General features: G+C 25.5%; 3 protein-coding genes and 1 non-coding gene across 4 annotated transcripts; 3 read left to right on the top strand and 1 right to left on the bottom strand.

Moving 5' to 3' along the window:
- Positions 1–2,008: 2,008 nt before the first annotated feature.
- Positions 2,009–4,458, bottom strand: LOC122520797 (acid phosphatase type 7). Its single transcript, XM_043641066.1, has 7 exons — positions 3,919–4,458; positions 3,525–3,719; positions 3,121–3,448; positions 2,857–3,039; positions 2,575–2,794; positions 2,296–2,490; positions 2,009–2,203 (listed from the first exon to the last, which is right to left on the bottom strand). Exons 1-7 carry the CDS (start codon positions 4,013–4,015, stop codon positions 2,099–2,101), a joined length of 1,323 nt encoding a protein of 440 aa, XP_043497001.1. The 5' UTR covers positions 4,016–4,458; the 3' UTR covers positions 2,009–2,098.
- A 697-nt stretch (positions 4,459–5,155) lies between these two features.
- On the top strand, positions 5,156–5,227 carry Trnat-cgu. The gene has a single exon. It is a non-coding gene; the product is annotated as a tRNA-Thr (tRNA).
- Positions 5,228–6,892: 1,665 nt separating this feature from the next.
- Positions 6,893–8,731, top strand: LOC122520922. Its single transcript, XM_043641244.1, has 6 exons — positions 6,893–7,036; positions 7,172–7,291; positions 7,407–7,524; positions 7,624–7,882; positions 8,412–8,502; positions 8,576–8,731. The coding sequence occupies exons 1-6, from the start codon at positions 6,893–6,895 to the stop codon at positions 8,729–8,731; spliced, it is 888 nt and encodes a 295-aa protein (XP_043497179.1).
- Positions 8,732–10,192: 1,461 nt separating this feature from the next.
- Positions 10,193–15,214, top strand: LOC122520921. Its single transcript, XM_043641242.1, has 6 exons — positions 10,193–10,512; positions 11,217–11,293; positions 12,117–12,227; positions 12,349–12,439; positions 14,698–14,815; positions 14,891–15,214. Exons 1-6 carry the CDS (start codon positions 10,351–10,353, stop codon positions 15,154–15,156), a joined length of 825 nt encoding a protein of 274 aa, XP_043497177.1. The 5' UTR covers positions 10,193–10,350; the 3' UTR covers positions 15,157–15,214.
- The last annotated feature ends 6,184 nt before the right edge of the window (positions 15,215–21,398 follow it).

Below are 21,398 nucleotides of genomic sequence, written 5' to 3'. Positions count from 1 at the left end.
AAAAATGCAGATGGAGATGTAAATCACTATATAATTGTAACTATTATTATGGTTATTTGTATTATTACTATTATTATAATTCTTATTTTATTATTAAATGGTATAACGATTATATATATACATATATTTATATTTTAAGAATTAAAAAATTATATTGTATACCTCCGTATCATTTATTTCTTTCCTTTTATAATTTGTATATTATTTTAACAATTTCGTACCACTTCGCTTCTAATTGTACCTTAAATCTAAATATCATTAATGATAATTAAACACTTAATTGCATAATACATTTATTAATTTTACTAGATATATACAAATATATCTTCGATATACGAACGCTTCAAATGTAAGCAGTACAATGTAGAGTACTGCAAATCATTAAAAGTGATTTACTTTATAATCTTAATATTTTCATTGTATGTACACATCTATTTTGTACTATATACGTATATATATATACATATATGAGCCGTTTTTTTTTAAAGTGGTATGAATCCAACTTTGAAAAAAAATGAGTTGAAGATTAATGAGAGAAAGAGAAAGAGAGAGAAAACGAATGTCTGTTTTTTATATTTATAATAACAAGGTCAATGCAGTACAATATCCTCATTAGTCAAAAGAAATTTGACTGTTAAATGGAATTGCATAAATGTTTTTTCTAAATTGATACTAAGTTCATTCTCAACGATGAATAAATATCATAATTGTGTTTTTACAGAGTTCCTCCTTATGAGAACTCTCATTATACCTTCTTTGATTCTAACCTAACTTAAAACTAAAATGTATGTATATATTCTTAAGACACATTCAGAATATTACAACTGAAGATTATATTATAACAGACATGTGCACCAGACAAAAGTAAAATATAAAAATAGCATTGCTAAAAATTGTTCACTTTCCTGACAATAATGTAGATGTGGGTGGTTGATCATAAATTTGTACTGTCAGATGATCATTCATTTTTACTAAACAAAACTGAGATTTTGAAATTGTAGAAATGGCACTAAGGAAAGTGAATTTAATTAAAAAAAAAAAAAAAAAAAACCTGAGGACTATTATAAAGTAATAGAACAATGGTAAAAAACAAATAAATTTTTTATTATATGAAATAACAAAAACATAAAAGCTTTGTTTTAACAAAATCTTTAAAAAAAAACAAAGACAAATACTAAGAGAGAAATTATAAATTGACTAAAAATTCATTAGACGAATTTCAAAAGAGATAAAAGTTATCTAAAAATATTGTATTATAAAACGTCAATAGAAGAAAATGTCTAATTTAAAATTGTAGATTTTTCTTTCATAAATAAGGAAGGTTTAAAAATGTCCACAAAATAACATTATTGCCATTGTATACCAATTCAAAACCTATAACATCAATTAAATAAGACAATATAAATTTACTACCTTATATACTTCCTATCCATCATAAATATTTCAGGACACTTTATTCGAAGCCAAATGAAGACTAAAATATGAATAAAAGTTATTAATATTAATTTTTTTCCTTTTGTATTATTTATATTTAAATGTAATAATTTTGTTACCATTTGTATTTTAGAATTATATTTCAGAAGTCTATGTAATTCTAATATGTCTTTTTTTCAATTAAAATATAAAGTTAAATTATATATAACATATACATATACAGGGTGTTTCGAAAAATGTTACTACATTTTGATTGTTTATAAAGTATTTATTAATTATCATATAATTTGCTTTCAATATTTCAAGTTTTCAAAGTGTAGTAACATTCTTTTGCAACACCCCTTATATATTATATATATTCACGACTTCTATAATTTACTATTTTTAAACTAGTATAAGCTTTTTTGCAATCCACAAAGAATATTTTACTTAGAAGAAATTTTTAAAAAGTTTTACATAATATAATAAAACATGTCTGAAATCTTAAAAACATAAAAAGAATTCTTTATCATTTAACAGTATTTATAAATATATTATCAATATGCAGAACATCTAAAAATAAAGAAAAATTAACTTATACCACTTTAAAAAGATATGTATCAACTCACTTACATAATTAGATATACATATTTGCCAAGTTCTATTAATACTATTTTTATAATTCTTAATTTTTTTCTATACCAAATTCTTTTAAATCATACATCGGCATAATATAATCTTTTATAAGCCAGAAATGATCTATAACTGCACCTTCTTTATCATCAGAAACCTATTAAAAAAAAAAAAACAAGAAAAGAAATACAGTAATAATTTATAAAATGCATTTAAATTTTACAGATGCTATTTTTTTTATCAGTTTACCTGTTCTAAATATAAATGCGTCCTATTAAACGCTTTCATACGTGTATATCCATAATCGGAACTATGAAATGCTGACCAATCTGGTGGATTAGGAACAAACTTTTCTCTTCCTTCTTTACATCCAGCAGATCCTGTTACCACATGTACAGGAGCTTTATAATTCTTATATGGTTCTTCATAACTACCATTGTACACCTATCGATTGAATTGATTCATTATTCTGTTCATTATATATAATACACAAGAGTATTAAAATTATAAATATTGTATTTAAATCACCTTAAAGTTGTATATGGGCCACATTCGTTCAAAACTATGTTCGTGTGCCCATAACATTAAATCTACTTTATGTTTAACAAATAATTCTTCTAAACCAAACCAATTCAGGAATGGTAAACCGACTCTAACTAAACTTTGATGATTGGTACAATCATCTGCATTTGCATTACTGCAATACATCGGTCTATGCCCAAATGTTACTATCCAAGGACGTTTAGCTCTGCGATTACAAAGATGCATTTAATATATAACAAAATTAAATAAATAAACATTTTTAATTACCTAGCCTCGGGTCTATTTGCTTCTTTCAAATCCTGATCAAGCCATTCATATTGTTTTATAAGTTGCTTTATTCCATAATTCATAAAATAGTAAGCTTCCGTTTCTATACCTATAAAATGTACGGGACCCATGTTAAAACTATACCATAATCCTTCCGAACTACCAGGCATTGTAAAACGTGCTCTGTAAACAATTACCAAACGCATAGTTATATAAATAAATTAAATAACATTTGCTTTAATATAATCGAGGAAAAAAACAAACCTATAATTACTAAAATTATATTTTTCCTCATGATTACCAGGTACGGTCATATAAGGAATATAAGCGGCAACTCCTTCAATTTGTTTCATAAATTCATCACCAACTTTAGCATTTTCGGTATTCATGTCATAAGCAAAATCTCCAATATGTATTGCAGCATCGTATAAGCCACGATGAGTTTCTAGTTGCAGTCTGGATAAACTTTGAGCATTTTCATTTCCCATATCACCAAAGATTACAATGTGTGGTGACCAATCGATAGAATTATCAGGAGCAGTTTTAAAGTAAAAAACATTTGACCATCCATATCGACTTCCACATTGATACACTAATTTAAAATGATAAACATTATCTTATACTGTTAAAATAATGATAAGAAAAATACAAAATTAAAAATATTTTACTGTAGTGACTGTCAGGCGTAAGATTTTTCAACCAAACTCTATGTATATATTGTTGCCTTTTTTTGGATCCTCCATCAACAAAAAGAGTTGAATTACCCCGAGCAGTTAAAACAAAACCTCCTATACCATATTCTACTATAGATTCGCCTGTATCATTTCTTGTACTCCATGTAACAACAATGTCATGTATATTATCTGCAATACAGGAATAATATATTTCTTTATATTTGCTACCATCTTCTTTACATTTGCAAAAGAAGAAATAATATTCAAGCAGAAGAAATATCTGAATTTGTGTGAATTTAATCGATCAGACAATAGATTTACAAATCTTTTATATGACAAATTAAAAGTGTAATAAATTTTGTACCATAAATATTATTTAAATACTTACTGCCATATGAAATATGCACTGCTTCAGGTTGAAAATGAACTGTACTATATGTCGAAGAAAAAATAGAAAAAACCAGAAGCACTATAAACAAACCCATGTCACTTTGTATTAACAACGTATGTTAAAATATTGTATCGATTAATGATGATTTGTTAAAATTTGAAAAAAAAAATCAAAATCACGATAACGTTCTCATTACATAAACTCTATTTTTGTGTTTTTACACTTAAATAATTAATTAATATAAATAATGTTTTGTTCAAAATAGTATTCGTTAGAATGATTTGTAAAATTAAATTACGTCTTAGTTTAACCACTTGTTAACAATACAATGACCATTGTCACAACTCATCGTCAGCAACAGATATTGACGATAATTATCCCTACTTTCGATAAAATGTAAGCAAATAACACATGCTGGTTGTGATAATTCTTTTGTCTTGCACACGAACAATAAGTCTAATCAAAATATAATCCAAACTAAAGGTCGTTTTACAATGCGTTAAATAGAAAACGCACAACGTGAATACCACTGATTGTGAGTTATTGAAATTTAATATTTTATTAAATTCATATTATTTATAACAACATAATATTTTTATTTTTAAAAATAAAATATAATAAAATAAACGTACTGAATTAAAACAATCCAAGTTCGCGTACAAAGTGTGCAACAGAATAAAGCTGAGCTGTGATTGGTGGAATTGGCAAACACGTGATATAGTAGAGTTTTCTTACTGAAAATATCATTAGTCGTGTTTTTACTATTAAGTCGCGCGTGTCTTTCTTCAAATCAAAGTTTTTTTTTTTTTATACATACGTAAATATTTTTTGAAATACTTTTCATTCAAGAAATTTTATTAATATAAAACGAAAATATGCAGATGAATGTATTATTTTGATTGCACTTTTAACGATTAACGTGTAATATAACGATTTTGAATTGTATATTTAATCTTCTACAACTGTCCACGTGTATTTTCTTTAGGATAAATTTCCCATAATTTGATCTACAATTAATACGATGATTTTTATATTTGTGTGAATAGTATAAAATAGAATTTTTTTTTAAATCCGATTACATGTGCATTTTATCATAATTTCAGCTTTAATGATATATTCTTGTCATATTAATTATGCCATTTTCGAAGGTTACATAATCTTAAATATGTTAGAACAATTAGATATATATTTGTAAATTTGGTTTTCTAACATGATAAGAGTTACGAAATCAACAGCCTCTTTAGCTCAGTGGTAGAGCACTGGTCTCGTAAACCAGGGGTCGTGAGTTCAAACCTCACAGGAGGCAAATCATTTTTTTTTATCTTTTATACTTTTTTCAATATTAAACAAATTTAATAATTTTATAATTGAATTAAATCGTACGACCAAAAATTAATTACATTTCTATGTTGATATTTGTTCATAGTAAAAAAAAGGAAATACAATACGTTAGATTAATAAGATTGTACAAATAATTTAACCAAATATAATAAATTTGTAAACAAATGTATAATGTACTATTTATTTTACATTAGTAAAACTATATGTATAACATACAACATACAATGAGTAAAGAAAGTTTAATACAAGCATTATCATTGATTGTTTACTCGATTATTCTGAAACATTAGGTACCGTTTAAAAAAAAAAGTAATTTTTTATAGAAAGATTAATTAAAAAAGAATTAAAAAAAATGTTCGTACCTCCGAACAAAATTCGCCATTGTGGGATACTTTTTCTGTTCAGATTGTTCGACGATAAGAACGAACTTCCTGAAATTACTCTTTCATCCATTGTAATAAGTCCCATAGGATTAGTAACAATGTGTACTCTCATGGTAATAATAATGCTCTTGCACCATGCTTATGCATTGTTTTCTATAATCAGGTAAAAAGCAATGAAATATTGTGTAACGTAATTTGTTATGTATGTATGCAAAATGTTGTTCATTATTTTTCTTTATATATTCAGAATAAATGTGTTGGAATATGAATTTGTAAACATTAAAAACAATGATGATGCTGTAAATGATGATAAAAATATAATTTGCGATAATATTATAGAACCTATTAAAATATTACAAGAGCGTTAAATGGTTTGTATAGACAATTCAGATAACTTACAATTATTTAAAGATTTAATAATAGACTTTTTATCGTTACGTATATTTTTGTTGTTGTAATATTTTCATGTTATCGTTTAATTTACTAAAACAAACTTTTTCATGCTAGACAATATTTTACAATGATTGTTATTACTTATTTAGGTACAACAAATTAATCTCATTTATATTACGATATAGAAATTAAATATTATTAAATAGTAACTTATCATTAATAATTCAGTGCAATACTAATTTGAATGCGCTTAATAATTAAAATAATTTTGTATATTTATTTAAATAAAAAAAAATATATACATTTTATTCGAATTACTTAGCTTCGTCATTTAAATTCGTTCGAGCGAATTGATTTTAACACTTAAAACTTTTGCACAATTGAAAGCACGGATAGTACTAAATCCTTCCAACGAAATAAAGTCTTATGAACATGCGCGAAGGATATTATCGCAAGGTAAAAAAAAAAAGGAAACAAAAAGGGTTGACGTGGAAAGGGTTGATACAGGAAACACGTGAAGTATCATTAAAAATTTAACCAGTACGTAGTTTTAAAACGTGTACGTGCGATCGATTTAATTGATTGCGAAAGTAGCTATTATTATTTTTTTTTCTTCTTTTTTTTTGACTTTGACAATAGGATTCTTTATTTATAATTTATGACCGTCAAGTTGAAATGTAATTTAAGTAATCACAATTCTGTCATATTTAAATGATGAAAATAAGTAAGATGAATTTGAGGAAGTGAAAATAAAGAAAAATAATACACGTATGAATTGCGTGGAAGGGATGTGCGCAAAACAAAACGGACAAAATAAATAATACCCTCAGAAGTTATATTGCAAGCTTCGGAAGATGGACTTCTTCGAAAATCGTTACTACAATATTAACAAAGTATTGCTGTGTCTCGTTGGTATTTGGCCTTACCAGAATTCTAAAGAGAGAATTATTCGAATGATTCTAACATACGCTGCATTAAATAGCGCTACAATATTTATAGTAAATTCATATTGAACGAATGTTCTTCATTTATTTGTTTTATGTTCTTAAAGTGAAACTTCTTTTCTTTTTCCATTGAGAATTATTTTTCAACAAATTGTATTTCTTTTTCTATATTCTCTATTTTCTCTTCAGGCAGGAAACTTTTTTACATCTAAATACAATGTGAATCTATTCGTCGAGATATTTGCATTTTTGGTGCCTAGTCTTTGTTATTACTGCGGTTATTGTACTTTTCATTACAAATTAAAGAAAGTACGTAAAAATATTATTTAACAAATACACAATCGTATATGAATAATTATTATTTTTTACTATATTAATTTTGATATATATATATATATATATATATATATATATTAACAAATAGATAAAAAGGCTCTTCGATATGGTCAAATTTGATTGGGAAGAATTGAAAAATCCGGAAGAAATAGCTATCATTAAAAAGTATGCCATTAAAAGTAAACATTATACGATCGTTTTATCAGGTAATGAAAATTATTTTACATTTAATAATCGTTAAATTGTCTTATAATTAATTAATTAATTAATTGATATTAAAAATATTACGACGACTTTGTTTTCAGTAATATTCGGTGGTTTTTTGTTCATGACTGCTTTATCATATTTGTCACCACGTCTGTTGGATATTGTTGTTCCATTAAATGAAACTCGTAAATCTAGAGCGATAATTCCAATCGAAACATTTTGTAAATTTGAAGAAACCATTTATGGAATTATATTATTAATTATTGTATTAGCGTGTTTAGGTATTACAGCAGTGGCAGTTTATGGTTCTTTTTTACTTTTTATTCAGCATACTTGCGGAATGTTAAGTTTAACAGGGTATGATTGAAACAAATCATTATACAGATATCTTTATTTAACAATTAATTAAAATGATTTGTTTTTAAACATAAATAATATTTATTCTCATGTGTTTTCTTACTTTTTTTTCTTATTGTTAGATTTATTCTGGAACACGTTTTTGTCAAAAACGAACGGTACATTTACACCAGCAACGAAAATGAAATCATTTATAAAAATATCATCCGAAGTATTCGATTTCATATTAGATCCTTAAAGTCAGTAAATATTTTCAATCGATATTAATGTAATATTTTAATTAATATACAGGATATAACACAGAACATATGAGAAATACTTTAATTTGTACACATAAAAATAAGAAAAAGAATTTGTATAGATATATAAACATAATTAAACATAATTAAACATAATTTAATTGTAAAATATTTTCTCGATCGATCCTGACATTGTTGATATTCTAAAAGGAAGATACCTGAATAATACAGAATATTCTGTTACATCCTGTATTTTTTTATTAAAAAATAACATTATTATTTTTACATAGGTTTTTCGATTATTTAAAAGATGCAACCGAGGAATGTTACTCCATTCAAATTTCATTAGCATTAATTCTCGTTGCTTCTGACTACGTAAAGGTATATAAATTTAATAAAAAAAACGTTGCACATTAATGTAATAATATTGTAACGAAATTATATCGTAATTTAGTTGATGCAGATAAAGACAAGCATATTGGGAGAGAATATAGACGACGTTACGATATGTATCATTCACGTGATAGGTATAATGTTTTCTTTATTCATTAATTGTCACGCTGGTCAACAAATAATAGATCATAGTAATTACGTGTTTTACAAAGCGTGAGTATTATCGATTTATAATGAATATCATTGTTCAATTTTGACCGATAAAGAGGAAATAAATAAGTATTAATAATTTTTAGAAAAATTGCACCGTGGTATTTAGTTTCAACGAAGATACAAAAATCAGCGGTAATAATATTAATGAGGAGTCAAAAAACATGTTACTTGGGCGTGGCTGGAACATTTGTCTCATCCTACGAATTTTTTCTTTCGGTAAGAAGAAAAGATACTTTTACTTTTGTTCTGATCAATATAATATGGCACATACGAGTATATAACGAGTATCTTTTTTATTTTCAAGTTATTAAAAACTTCGATATCCTATGCAACGGTATATTATTCTATGAATAATCTATGAAATAAATGGTATAAGTTTTTTTTTTAAATCGGAACACTATGTTTCTTTTTCAAGCAATAATATTTTATTCAATTGGTTTATTAATTGTTATGGCGATCAGTACTAACGTAATACTATCTTGTAAAAAAGAAAAAAATATGTACGTAAGTTTTGAAATTAATCTAATTGTAATGTTTATATATAAAATGATATAATAACTAATATATAATAATTATCAATATTCATATTTTTTTATAACATGGTATTTAATATCCTCGTGAATTACAAAAAAATAGTAAGAATATTTTTTGTTCGAAATAGATAAAATGTCAAATTTCGATTTTTACAAATTGATAAACACATAGTAAACATATATTATACGCACACATTATACATTTATATTTACACATACATTTTTAAATTTATTATTATATTATTATATTTAATGATATTATTATTAAATTTATTATTATTATAGTATTAAAAACGATAGAAATAAACAAAACAACAAATCATTAATTTAATTGCTATTCTTCTTTTTTTTTTTAATTGATAATTGATATGAAATTCATTGCCGAAGAATTTATAAAATCAATAATTAAACGATTATAATTTAATCATATATAATTCCAAATTTGTATATATGTACATATATATGTAAATAAATCTTTCATACACTTAACCCAAATATATTCGAGTATCTTCACTTTTAAAATTAGAGTTCACTTTGAATAGATAGACGACCGACGAGCACCCTCAAAATGTTACAAATCGAAGAAGAAAAATTGACGAAGTGAGTGCGCATGTCACATATCATAAAAAGGAAGAAAAAGTAAGAGAGAAAAAAGGAAGAAAAAGTAAGAGAGAAAAAAGGAATAAACCAGGGACTATTACAAATTAATTACGTTCGTCCGAGGGAAGTTAAACGTCTATAAAAGTCCCGATCGAAGAAGAACAATTATCGTAAACCCTTCCAGTGTTTACTCTTAAAGCCGTTTGCAAGCTAAAAAAGTTTCCGTATAAATAATTAAATAACAAAAGGAAAAGGAAACGAGAGAGAATACGAATGTCATTTAAATTATTTCATCGTGAAAATAATACAATAGCAGTAGTAATAGAATCGCGTTTTAATGATGGCAATTTCATCGAGTTAAAAAAAAAAAAGGTCAAAGAGAGAAAAAGAAAAGAAAAGAAAATGATGGTGAAATAATACACAGCAGTAGTACGATTGAACTTTGATCCCACGTCTGACTACGGCAGAATCGTTTGAAACTCCATAAGAAATGGATGTTTTCGAAGAATCGTGTTACTACAAGTGCAATAGATTTTTGCTTTCGGTTATTGGATTATGGCCTTTTCTTGACGTTAAAACACGACGAATTCGTACCTCCTTTGTCAGCGTTATTTTAACGATAATTCTTTTCATTCAGGTAGAATTTTTTCGTAATAAAAACAATTAAGCGTATTAGAAATAAATTGAAAAATTCTTGTTTTTAAGATCAGTATAAGAGATAAAATTTTAGCCCCCCAAAAAAACTGGAATTATGTAAAATAATTTGATAACTACTTTAAAAAGAGGTAGAGAAGGAGAGAAAAAGAGAAAAAAAGTGCATAATCCAGGGAATGCAACGAGTGTTGTATACATTATCGTTTCACTTTAAAAAAATTACATTTTTTGTAACATTTTCATAATTATATTTTCTCACGCGTTGTTCTCATTTTTATCTCAAAACAGTTTTCACACACACACACACAATGCGACTAAAAGAGTTTTATTTCAATAATAATGACAATAATAAGCTCGAAAGTTGATTTAATTTTGTGGTTATAATTTAGTGAGATTATATATGATACGAAAATAAATACGATTTTCCACAGTTTGCCAAAGTGTTAACGACGGAATGCAACATGAATTTATACATTGAGATTCTGACTAATGTTGTTATTTGTTTTTGCATCTCGCTAACATTTATTACTGCTTACGTCAACAAAAAAGAGGTACATTAATTAACCGAACGTCTTGTTTCATTTGTATTTATTTAAAGAAACCAAAAAAAAATCAATATAATTTAAAATAATTTAGGAAAAAATGATAAAGTCAGTGTAATCATAAAAAAAAATGTTTAAAAATATTATTGCAAATTTACAGTGTAAAATGTTAATAGAACAGATCAGTTTTGATTGGACAAAACTAAGATCGGAGGAAGAATGTGAGATCTTCAAAAAGTATGCCAAGGAATCCCGTTTATGCACTTTTATATTACTGAGTGAGTTTGAATATTATTAGAAATTATTATTTTCATTTTTTCAATATAATATTATATAATAAATATAATTTCATATATAAAAGAATATTATTATGAATTAATTTAAATGTTTGATTATATATATATATATATATTTTTTTTAAATAATTCTTATTAATTTTTGTTGTTGTCTCTAATTAATTCTCTTTCCAGCTATATTATTCGGAGCTATCAATATCATTTCTTTTTTAACTCTATTACCAGCTCTATTAGATATCGTTGCACCATTAAAAGAATCACGTATCTATGAAATACCATTTCCAATAGAAACATTTTACGATAATACAAAACACTTTTATATAACTATTTTCTTAATGTACTTTATGCTGAATATCATGGGATGTGTATCGATAGGATTATACGGGTTTGTTCTGATGATTTTACAACATTGCAGCGGTTTATTTGAACTTGTCGGGTAAGATAAGAGCAAATGACAAAGAAAACATTTTCAATCCAAAAAATGAGAGAATCATTAAAACTTTGGGTATATGCAATATATACCCAATATTCATTTATTATTTTCTTTTTTCTTTTTAATACAAAATACAAGCTTTGTCAGTGTATTTGGGTAAAAGAAAAAAATTAATAATATCTTTGCTATGCATGTTTTCAAAATTTTATAATTTTCTAAATTTTCTAATTGGAAATATTCCCGATTGCAAGTCACCTCTATGTGCAATTTTTTTTTTAATTAGTTCATAATTTAATTTTTTTTAAGCGATCAAAATTCTACTTATATTCAGGTACATTTTGGAAAATTCGATTGAAGAGAAAGAATTTTTGACCGATATAGACAATAAGAAAATTTTAAAGGAAATATTACACGGTGTTTGGTTTCACAAAAGAACAATCAAGTTAGTATTAAAACGAGAAAATAAATTCTGAAGAAAACATTAAGAAAAAAAAAGAAATTAAAGATATTTATTAAGCGCTCACCTATTTGAATATAAAATTATTTAATATCTGTTTGTATAGATTCATCGCTACGATAAATTCTATTTGTCAGAATTGTTATTTGATCCAGATTATTTTTCTTGGTATTTTAATCGGCGCTGATATTCTTCGAGTGAGTGATCCTTTTTTATTATTTATAAATTTATAACTTTTCCGACAAAATTGTTTAAATAATAAACAACATAATCGATAAACAAAAATATCACACGCACACACATATAATATTAATTAATCAATTATTTTGATGACATTAGACAACTTTTGTTTTCAACATTGTTAACTAACAAAAATTTCTACAATCAAATTGAAAGTATTCATATTATTCAATCATATTATTGAATATTAAATATCAAAATATTGTTAATAAAATGATTCGCATTATATTTTTTCTTTTCTCGTAGATATTACATACGCAATTAACGATAGAAAATGGCAAGGAAATAATGACTAGTATAATGCACATAATCGGTAACTTAGCCTGGGCATTCGTAAATTGTTATTTTGGACAAAGAGTGATAGATCGTAGTGCCGAAGTACACACAAAAATGTAAGTATATAATTAAAGATTAAAAACACAATGATACATTAATTAAAAAAAAAAGAAAAGAAAAGAAAAGAAAAGAAAAGAAAAGAAAAAAAGAGTATATTTTAATAAAAAACTTAACGAAGATGTAACGCGAGATGGTATTCATCTTCTACGAAAATACAAAAATTAATATTATTAATAATAACGAGAAGCATAAGACCGTCTTATGTAATGATCGGTGGAACATTCACATCTTCGATGGAACTTTTTGCATCGGTAAGATTGTTATAAATTTCAAATAAACACAAATAACACAAATTTAATTATTATTAATTAATAATTCTATTTTCTTTTTTTTATAGTTAACACAATCGTCCGTCTCGTACGCCATGATATTTTATTCCCTATGATTATATTTAACAATGATAATGTTACAATTTAAATAAACATCCGACAAACGTTTAAGAACTAACGAAAATTCACGAAATTTATCATTTACATTTTTTATCGAAGAAAATGTGAAAATACGATGAGACGTTATGAATAATACATTATTATTCCTCCTCTCGAGTTTGTTGCGAATTTTTTCGTTACCGTAATTCGACGTTTCATACAAAATTTATTTTATTTGTTTTCCTTTTTACGAAACAAAATTACCCGTGTTGCTTTTTGTTAATTTTTTCCTCGTCGTTATCTCACTGTATAATATTTTCTTTCTTTTATTTTTCTTTTTAAATTCACCAAATAAATTGCAAAAAAACCTTGCGAGAGATACGATGATAGTAGTGAGTTATACCTGACTGAAGAAAAAAAAATAATACAATACTTCGTATTCTCGAATATTATCGAAGTGCGCAAGTCTTATCGAAGAGAGGGGGAATGATGCTTTATACTAATCAAAAATTCCCTTAATTACAGTTCGAAGAAAATGTATATCCAACTTGCGTGACTATACTTTTACAAAAAAAAAAAAAAAAAAAAGAAAAGAAGGGTTCACACATGTTGTGTAAATTCTATTTAATCGAGTGAGTCATTATATCGTCGATGTAATAATTCACCCTCTTCTTTATTCCTTTCTATTATTTCTCTATACTACTTCCTATCGATATTTGTCGTTCTCTTTTTCGAACACACTGTGTGATATACTTATCTTCTGTTATTGCTTTTTATATTATTCATCGTCGTTGGAAAGAAAGGGGGATTAATTTTGCTGTGAAAAAAAAAAAAAAGAAAAAAGAAGAATTAAACGTCTAAGTAAAGAGACAAAACTTATGAGAATTGTGTCAGTTTGACTTATCTTGATTTAGCATAAGATTCTAACATTAATCATAAGAGAAAAATGATAGATGTATTCGAAACTGATAATTACAATTTTATTCGAATGATTTTAACTTCAACCGGACTTTGGCCATACAGCGAACCAAAATGCAGAACAATTCGAACGTTTATCGTTACACTTAATAGTTTCTTCATTTTATTTCTACAGGTATTCAAAATGTATTAATATTAATTCAAACGTAATGTAAAATAAGATAACGTAAACTGTCTTTTTTTCTTTCAGTCACTAAAGATCATCAAGATTTATTATAAAATAGATATAATATTCGAAATGATGCCGTATTTTTTAATCACCTTCGCTAGTATTTTTATATATTCGAATAATTGCGTCAACTTACCGCAGGTATTTGTTAATTTGAGTGCGAATCCAAACAAAATATTTCATTTGTTTGTTTCTTTTTTTTAAACAAAAAAATAACTTTCGTTTCTCCTTGCCTGCCTTGATCGTTTCTTATTTTATTTTATTTTATTCTTTTTTTTTTGTTTTTTATTTTTTGTTTCCGTAGGTGTATGAACTATTAGAGATCATCAAAGAAGATTGGCACCAACACGAAGGTACGAAAGAATTTGAAATTATGAAAAAATATGCACATGAATCTAAGATTTACTCGATAATAATGTTAGGTAAGTATACGAACAAAAAAATTCATCGAACATCGTGGAAAAAAATAACATTTAAAAAAAGATTTTTGTTAATAGCAATATTTTATGCGGGGATTTGTTCATTCTTTATTGTTTCGACTGTACCTCTTGCACTCGATATCATCAACCCCTTGAACGAGACTCGACAACGAGTTCTTCCATTTTCTATGGAATTTTATATCGACGAACAGAAATACTTTATTACGTTATTAACGATCGTATTCGTTATGTTATTTATATTAGGTTTGACATCGATAAGCAGTTCCATAATGTTTTTGATATTCATACAATATCTTTGTGGAATGTTCTACGTCACTGGGTAATACGAATTAAATAATATTTATAGAACAAGAGTAATTATTAATTTATTCAAATCAATTATTTCACTAATAACAATCGTATTGTTACACAATTGATATATTATATTGTTTATTTTTAATTTATATTTTTTTTTTTTTTCCAGCAAAATGGTCGAAAGCGTATTCAACGACGAAAATTGTTCCGAAATTATAACTTACGCGAAAATAATTCGTTGTATAAAATACCATAAACAGGCATTACAGTTAGTATTTAAATTTGGATATCTTTTCAAGTTTCTTTTTATGTTTAAGAAATCTCGTATATAAAATTGTATATTTACGATTAATTTAAGATTTGAAATAAAATTGCGCGCCTGTTACCGATGCGTTTACTTCGGATTAATTGTAATTGGATTGTTTTTATTAGCCACTTCTGTTATACAGGTAAAATAACATTATTATAATATCTTTGATATCCGATATAATGAAAAATTAATGATTTTAACGAAACATAAAATACAATGAAGGTATCATTGATACAATTTTCTCTTTTCATTGTTCTTAGATAATACAAAAAAATGCATCCAAGTTGGAAAATCCAATAGAATTTTCATTGTCTTTCGCTTTTTTTATTAATACTACAATCATAATATATCTGAAGTGTTACTTCGGTCAGAAATTAATCGATCACAGCGGTTGCTTATTGAACAAAATGTAATTTTCTCTTTTTTATTTTATATTATATTATGCATCGTAATTTTTAGTTTTAAATAAATTAAATTATAAAGTATTATTGTTATTATTATTTTTATTATTATTATTATTATTAAATATACAAAATAATGAAAAGAAAAATATTAAATCATTTGAGTTTTTGTTCAGATTCAATACGCCTTGGTACGTGCTTAATAAAAAATCCCAAATATTACTCTGGTTTATGATGGCAAGAAGTACTAAGCCATGTTGCTTATCATGTGGTAACTATTTCTACGTATCCATTCAATTTTTCGCATCGGTAAGAAACTAAAATTTACGATTTTATAAAACATTTATTACAATTGTCTATCTATATATATAAATATTTTTTTGTTTAAGTTGCTACAAACCTCAGTGTCTTACGCTATGGTCTTCTGTTCTTTACATTAATCGAACTCATCTTATTTACTCTTACACAATATCATAATTTTATAATTAAATATCTATCATTATTGTGATGTGTGAAAGTTAAAGTCATCAATGATGTGTTTCAAACAAAACATACTAAATAAAATAAATAACAGCATATAAAAGACAGTAAAATGAAAGTTTACAATTGTTAAAAAATAATCGATCGGAAGAAAAAAGAATGTTCGTTGAACAATACTTCATTAAAAACAGAAAAAAATTGGACTCGCACCGTATTGAGAAGCCATTAACTATCGACACGTGTCAATTTTTTTACTTAATTGCCTAAATCTGGCATCAAACACGCGACCTGCAAAGTTTTACAAAGTTTAAAGGGTCAATGTGATACGAAAAGAAGAATTGTTTCTCCCTTTTTGTTCGCTAATCTTTTTTCACGAGTAAAGTTTCCTTTTTTTTTTGTCTATTACCCGTATCTTCCCTTTCGTATCTCGAAAACGAAGACGAATCGATGCATACAATATTTTTCATTAGAAACAAAATGATTTTCCAAAAATATTGAAAAATTTGGTCGATTTAAATCTGAAATATTCTTTGTTCAAACTTGAAAACAAATTGTTGCCAATCATAGATATTATAAAAATTTTCTTATCGAGATAATTAATTGACAACAATTAATTGACAACGTTAACAATATTTTCGACGAACTATAGAATGTTACTCGTTGATTCTAGATGCAATACTTAATCCTAATACGATAAGAATTTGTGTATCCCAAGGACATTTCATTTTTTTTAAACAAATTACTAAATGTTTCATTTAATTAACCTTTTACAAAAATAATATGCGTCAGAAGGACCAAAAGAAAATGAATGATAATTAAACGTGTAAATAAATTTAAATTGAATTTAAGCACAGCCATTCGCCCGGTAGTACTTGCGTTACATAGTTTACAATGAAATTAAGGTATATCGCAAGTAATACCGACCCAGGTCTCACCGCGAGGAGGTTGTTGTGGGTTGGAGACCCCCGGGCTAAGACTCTACTTCTACATTTATTTTTCTAACAAATTCATTTCATTACTTATTTCATTAAAAAGAAATTTCAAAAAAAATTCAACGCGGTAAACGAGTCACCAATTTTTTCATCCAACTTAAATAATAAGTTGGATGAAAAATTATTAACACCGTTTTCAATCGACCTACCTACCCGATTAACATTCTTAAATTAACGCAAACATGCAAACGCTTTGACGTAGATTCGATTGAAACTTCAAACATGAAATGCAAGTTTTTATTTAATAAATGCAATAATATAAACATTTTTCAAATGTAACACGCAAGTTGTTACAATATTAACGCACGCATTGATGTGTGCACTCTGACGTGCACATTGAGTATTGTTTTAATAATAATAAAAATTCGTAATATTATAAAATATACTCCTTCTATTATTTAAAACCTCATAAAAATATTTTAATTTCGTGAGACAATTAAAATATTTTAATGATTATTAAATTCTTATTGTAATACTCTCATTTTATTATTATACTTATCGATAAACTATTTTATTATCTTATCATCTAATATATAATTGTATCTACGCTCAATCCTCTTCTGATGCTATTAACAATATTGCTACCTGTAAACAAAAACAATCGGAAAAAATTTCTAATTAAACAAAAACCAATGAAAATCAGCAGCCACCAGTGAAAATGTTCTGACACTAATTGACATTTTAAAAAATACAAAAGAATTATTCACGCACACATACATCTATACATTCCGACACAAAAACCAACACCTCAACTACTACAAGAACACAAACTAGAAATAATTTAATCAAATCTTGCCAATATCGATTACCCTGAAACAAAAATTAATTTTTTAAATTAATCAGAAAAATATTTTGAATAAATGAAAAAAAAAAAGAAAAAATACGGAAACTTCGTCTTCTTTATTTTTACCTATTCCTACTATTCTTTTACCTTAATTTTTGTTGATCAAAAAATTTGGGAACCCTAGAACATAAATTAATTTTATATATTACTAGATATAATATTTATACATAATTTTTATTAATTTATTTTTATATCATAAATGATAGTATTACAAACCTTGAGATACTATTGTCGAAATTGTTGTAAATATCCATTTTTTTTTTTGATAAAGTAGTATTTTGCAATATGAAACCTTATAGCTTGAAAAAACAGTACATTCTATAACAAAAAACTAAATAAAAAGTGTATGTGTGGGAAAATGAAATTCGATGTACAATCCACGATCAAAACTTTTCAATTGGATTATTTAATAAATAATGAAATTTAAAGAAAAAGAATTTAAAAGACCAAAAAGTGGACATTACAAAATATCGAATTCTCGATGCATTAGAAAATGTGTTCTATATTTAAACAAAAGGGAATATGAAAAAATGCATGTCTCTGATGCATATTTTTTTCAATATACAAATATATGAATAGAAAAATGTTTCTATTTCATACAAAATTATTAATCGATTAATACAATCACAAATACGCATAGAAAATTATTCAAGACACATTATATAAAACTTAATCAATTGTAATTATTTCACAATATTTAAAAATAAATTAACCTCGTTTTTAAAAGAAAAAAAAAATTTTAAATATTGCACCTTGTGTCGTATTACAATATGCATACGCAATTATGCATATCGCCATAAAAATAACCATAACGAGATCAAATTTACATTTGATCGATAGATAACATAAATCATTTATTTACGTTTATATTAACACGAAGTATGCAGTTACATCGAGTGTCTGATGTACATATTACACCAATTAAATATATACAAGACACTTTTTTATTTCTACTAAACTATTAAAAAATAAAAAATAGTAATACAATTTCACAATTTTCGAAGCACGTATTTTAAATAAATATGAATTCAAATGTACACAATGCAATATGGAATCTTGAAGGAAGAAGACAAAATTTAAATTCAATATATACAAAAAAATATCAATTGAATATTGAAACAAAATTGATAACTAATTAATTGCTACTGCTTGCTTTAACAGATTCTAAACTAATCAAGTCTTATAGATTGTTAACCGGAATAATGTGAGTAATTTTTATTATTAATTGGGAGGGTGATTGATTCTAATTGAACTAATCAGATTAGTTCATATATTTAGAGTAAAAAAAATATATATAAAAATGTAAACAATTGTAAAAAATAGAAAAATAAAATAATAGAATAAGATTATTCCATGTTAAAATCTACAAGCTTGATAATCACCCAGGTGCATTTACAATCCCGTATACAAGCCTGGGCTCCCTGTACTCAACTTACTCGTATAATCCACACTCTCGAGAGTGTGGGACAGCCTTTTAATTGTTTGTTTATATATTAAGCCTTGTGCATTTTTATTCCAATCAAATAATTTCTTCTATTATAAATCTATGTAAAAATAGTCGAATGATTTTTATATCATTTCTTTCTGCTATCATTTCTCTCTGCTTTCATTTCTTATATAAAAACTTTTATTTATTTATATATATTTAATGAAAATACTTTCTTCAAATCTTTCTTATGCGAATTAAATATTTATTTGTTAATAATTTTAGAATCAAAATGCACATCCTTGACATATTTAAAGGCACTCGCATGTGCTGGCTGTACTTTCGTATATTTTCATTCGCTTAGCAAGACTTATACGTTTCTAATCAGAATGATTCAAAATAATTTCTCATTGATTTGCACTATTTAAATATAAATCGATTATTACATATAGATTAAAGTGAAATTTTCTAATAATTATTAGATAAATTTCTTTGGTTAAAAAAAAATTACGAAGATTGAAATATTTTAAATATTCATTTAATTAGTACTTTTATTAGTGCATTCATTCCTTCATTTTTGATCATTCTGAATGAGAAAAGTATATTCTTACTATATGTTCATCTGCATTTAGCAGGTATGTTCGACTGCATTTAGCAGATATGTTCGACTGCATTTAGCAGGTATGTTTGTACTTACTGCGATTTTTAGATGCACTTGATAGTGCAGGCAAGCCTTTTAAATTATTTTATTATATACCAAGACTATACATTTCTATTCCAAAAAATAATCTTTCTACTTTTATATAATAAATAAAAAATATATTAATCATCTTCATATTATTCATTAATACTCCTCCATACATCTCTTATAAAATCTGTCATTAAATATTTATGTGTAGTAAAAATACTTTCTCCCACTCTCTCTTATGAACTTATTAACTCTTTCATTTGGTATTTATTCATAAATAATTTTGGAATGAAAATGTATATGCCAGGCAAATTAATATGCACTTATGAGTGTTGGCTGCCATTCGTTTTATTTCGTTTCTTTAGCAAGACTTATACGTTTCTAATCAGAATGATTCAAAATAATTTCTCATTGATTTGCACTATGTAAATATAAATCAATTATTATATACAGATTAAAGTGAAATTTTCTAATAATTATTAGATAAATTTCTTTGATTAAAAAAAAATTACGGAGATTGAATTATTTTAAATATTCATTTATTTAGTACTTTTATTAGTGCATTCATTCCTTCATTTTTGATCATTCTGAATAAGAAAAATATATTCTTACTATATGTTAATCTGCATTTAGCAGATATGTTTGTACTTACTGCGTTTTTCATATGCACTTTTCAGTGCTGTCATGTACTTACTGCGATTTTCATATGCACTTTTCAGTGCTGTCATGTACTGACTGCGTTTTTCATATGCACTCTTCAGTGCATTTAATAAGAATGATTCAAATTGTTTTTCTTTAATTTGTTACTATTTAAAATAAAAATCGACTATCATATGTTCAAGAAAAAAATGTGCAATTATGGTAAGAGACTATGTGAAGAAAAGTGGAAACAGGAATATTGTAACTTTTTGAATGAAATAAAAAATATAGTACATTATATATATTTAATATATTTAATAAATTATTATATTTTATATTAGAAAAAATTGATATGAATTTAAACGATATTAAAATATTGAAAATATTTATTCATTATATACTTTGATTAATGTGATTATTAATTCAATTTGAATCATTCAGAATGATGAAACCTTTATTTTGTGTCCTTATCTGCATTCATGAATGCAGGA

The sequence above is a fragment of the Polistes fuscatus genome, unplaced genomic scaffold (genome assembly GCF_010416935.1).
Source record: "Polistes fuscatus isolate 324 unplaced genomic scaffold, CU_Pfus_HIC Scaffold4, whole genome shotgun sequence".
Classification (NCBI taxonomy): domain Eukaryota; kingdom Metazoa; phylum Arthropoda; class Insecta; order Hymenoptera; family Vespidae; genus Polistes; species Polistes fuscatus.
The sequence above is the reverse complement of the archived record's forward strand: the minus strand, read 5'-3'. Positions and strand labels throughout refer to the sequence as shown.

What these genes read in the sequence shown, in the direction of transcription:
- LOC122520797 (XM_043641066.1), bottom strand. Translation starts at nt 4,015, where the DNA reads ATGGGTTTGTTTATAGTGCTTCTGGTTTTTTCTATTTTTTCTTCGACA. An exon ending in AGTGCATATTTCATATGGCA is followed by an intron (nt 3,720 to 3,918) that starts GTAAGTATTTAA and finishes CCTGTATTGCAG; the next exon opens with ATAATATACATGACATTGTT. An exon ending in CGCATTTATATTTAGAACAG is followed by an intron (nt 2,204 to 2,295) that starts GTAAACTGATAA and finishes TTTTTTTAATAG; the next exon opens with GTTTCTGATGATAAAGAAGG.
- LOC122520922 (XM_043641244.1), top strand. Translation starts at nt 6,893, where the DNA reads ATGGACTTCTTCGAAAATCGTTACTACAATATTAACAAAGTATTGCTG. An exon ending in ATAGCGCTACAATATTTATA is followed by an intron (nt 7,037 to 7,171) that starts GTAAATTCATAT and finishes TTTTCTCTTCAG; the next exon opens with GCAGGAAACTTTTTTACATC. An exon ending in GGAATGTTAAGTTTAACAGG is followed by an intron (nt 7,883 to 8,411) that starts GTATGATTGAAA and finishes ATTTTTACATAG; the next exon opens with GTTTTTCGATTATTTAAAAG.
- LOC122520921 (XM_043641242.1), top strand. Translation starts at nt 10,351, where the DNA reads ATGGATGTTTTCGAAGAATCGTGTTACTACAAGTGCAATAGATTTTTG. An exon ending in TCGGCGCTGATATTCTTCGA is followed by an intron (nt 12,440 to 14,697) that starts GTGAGTGATCCT and finishes TTGTTTCCGTAG; the next exon opens with GTGTATGAACTATTAGAGAT. An exon ending in TTACTCGATAATAATGTTAG is followed by an intron (nt 14,816 to 14,890) that starts GTAAGTATACGA and finishes TTTTGTTAATAG; the next exon opens with CAATATTTTATGCGGGGATT.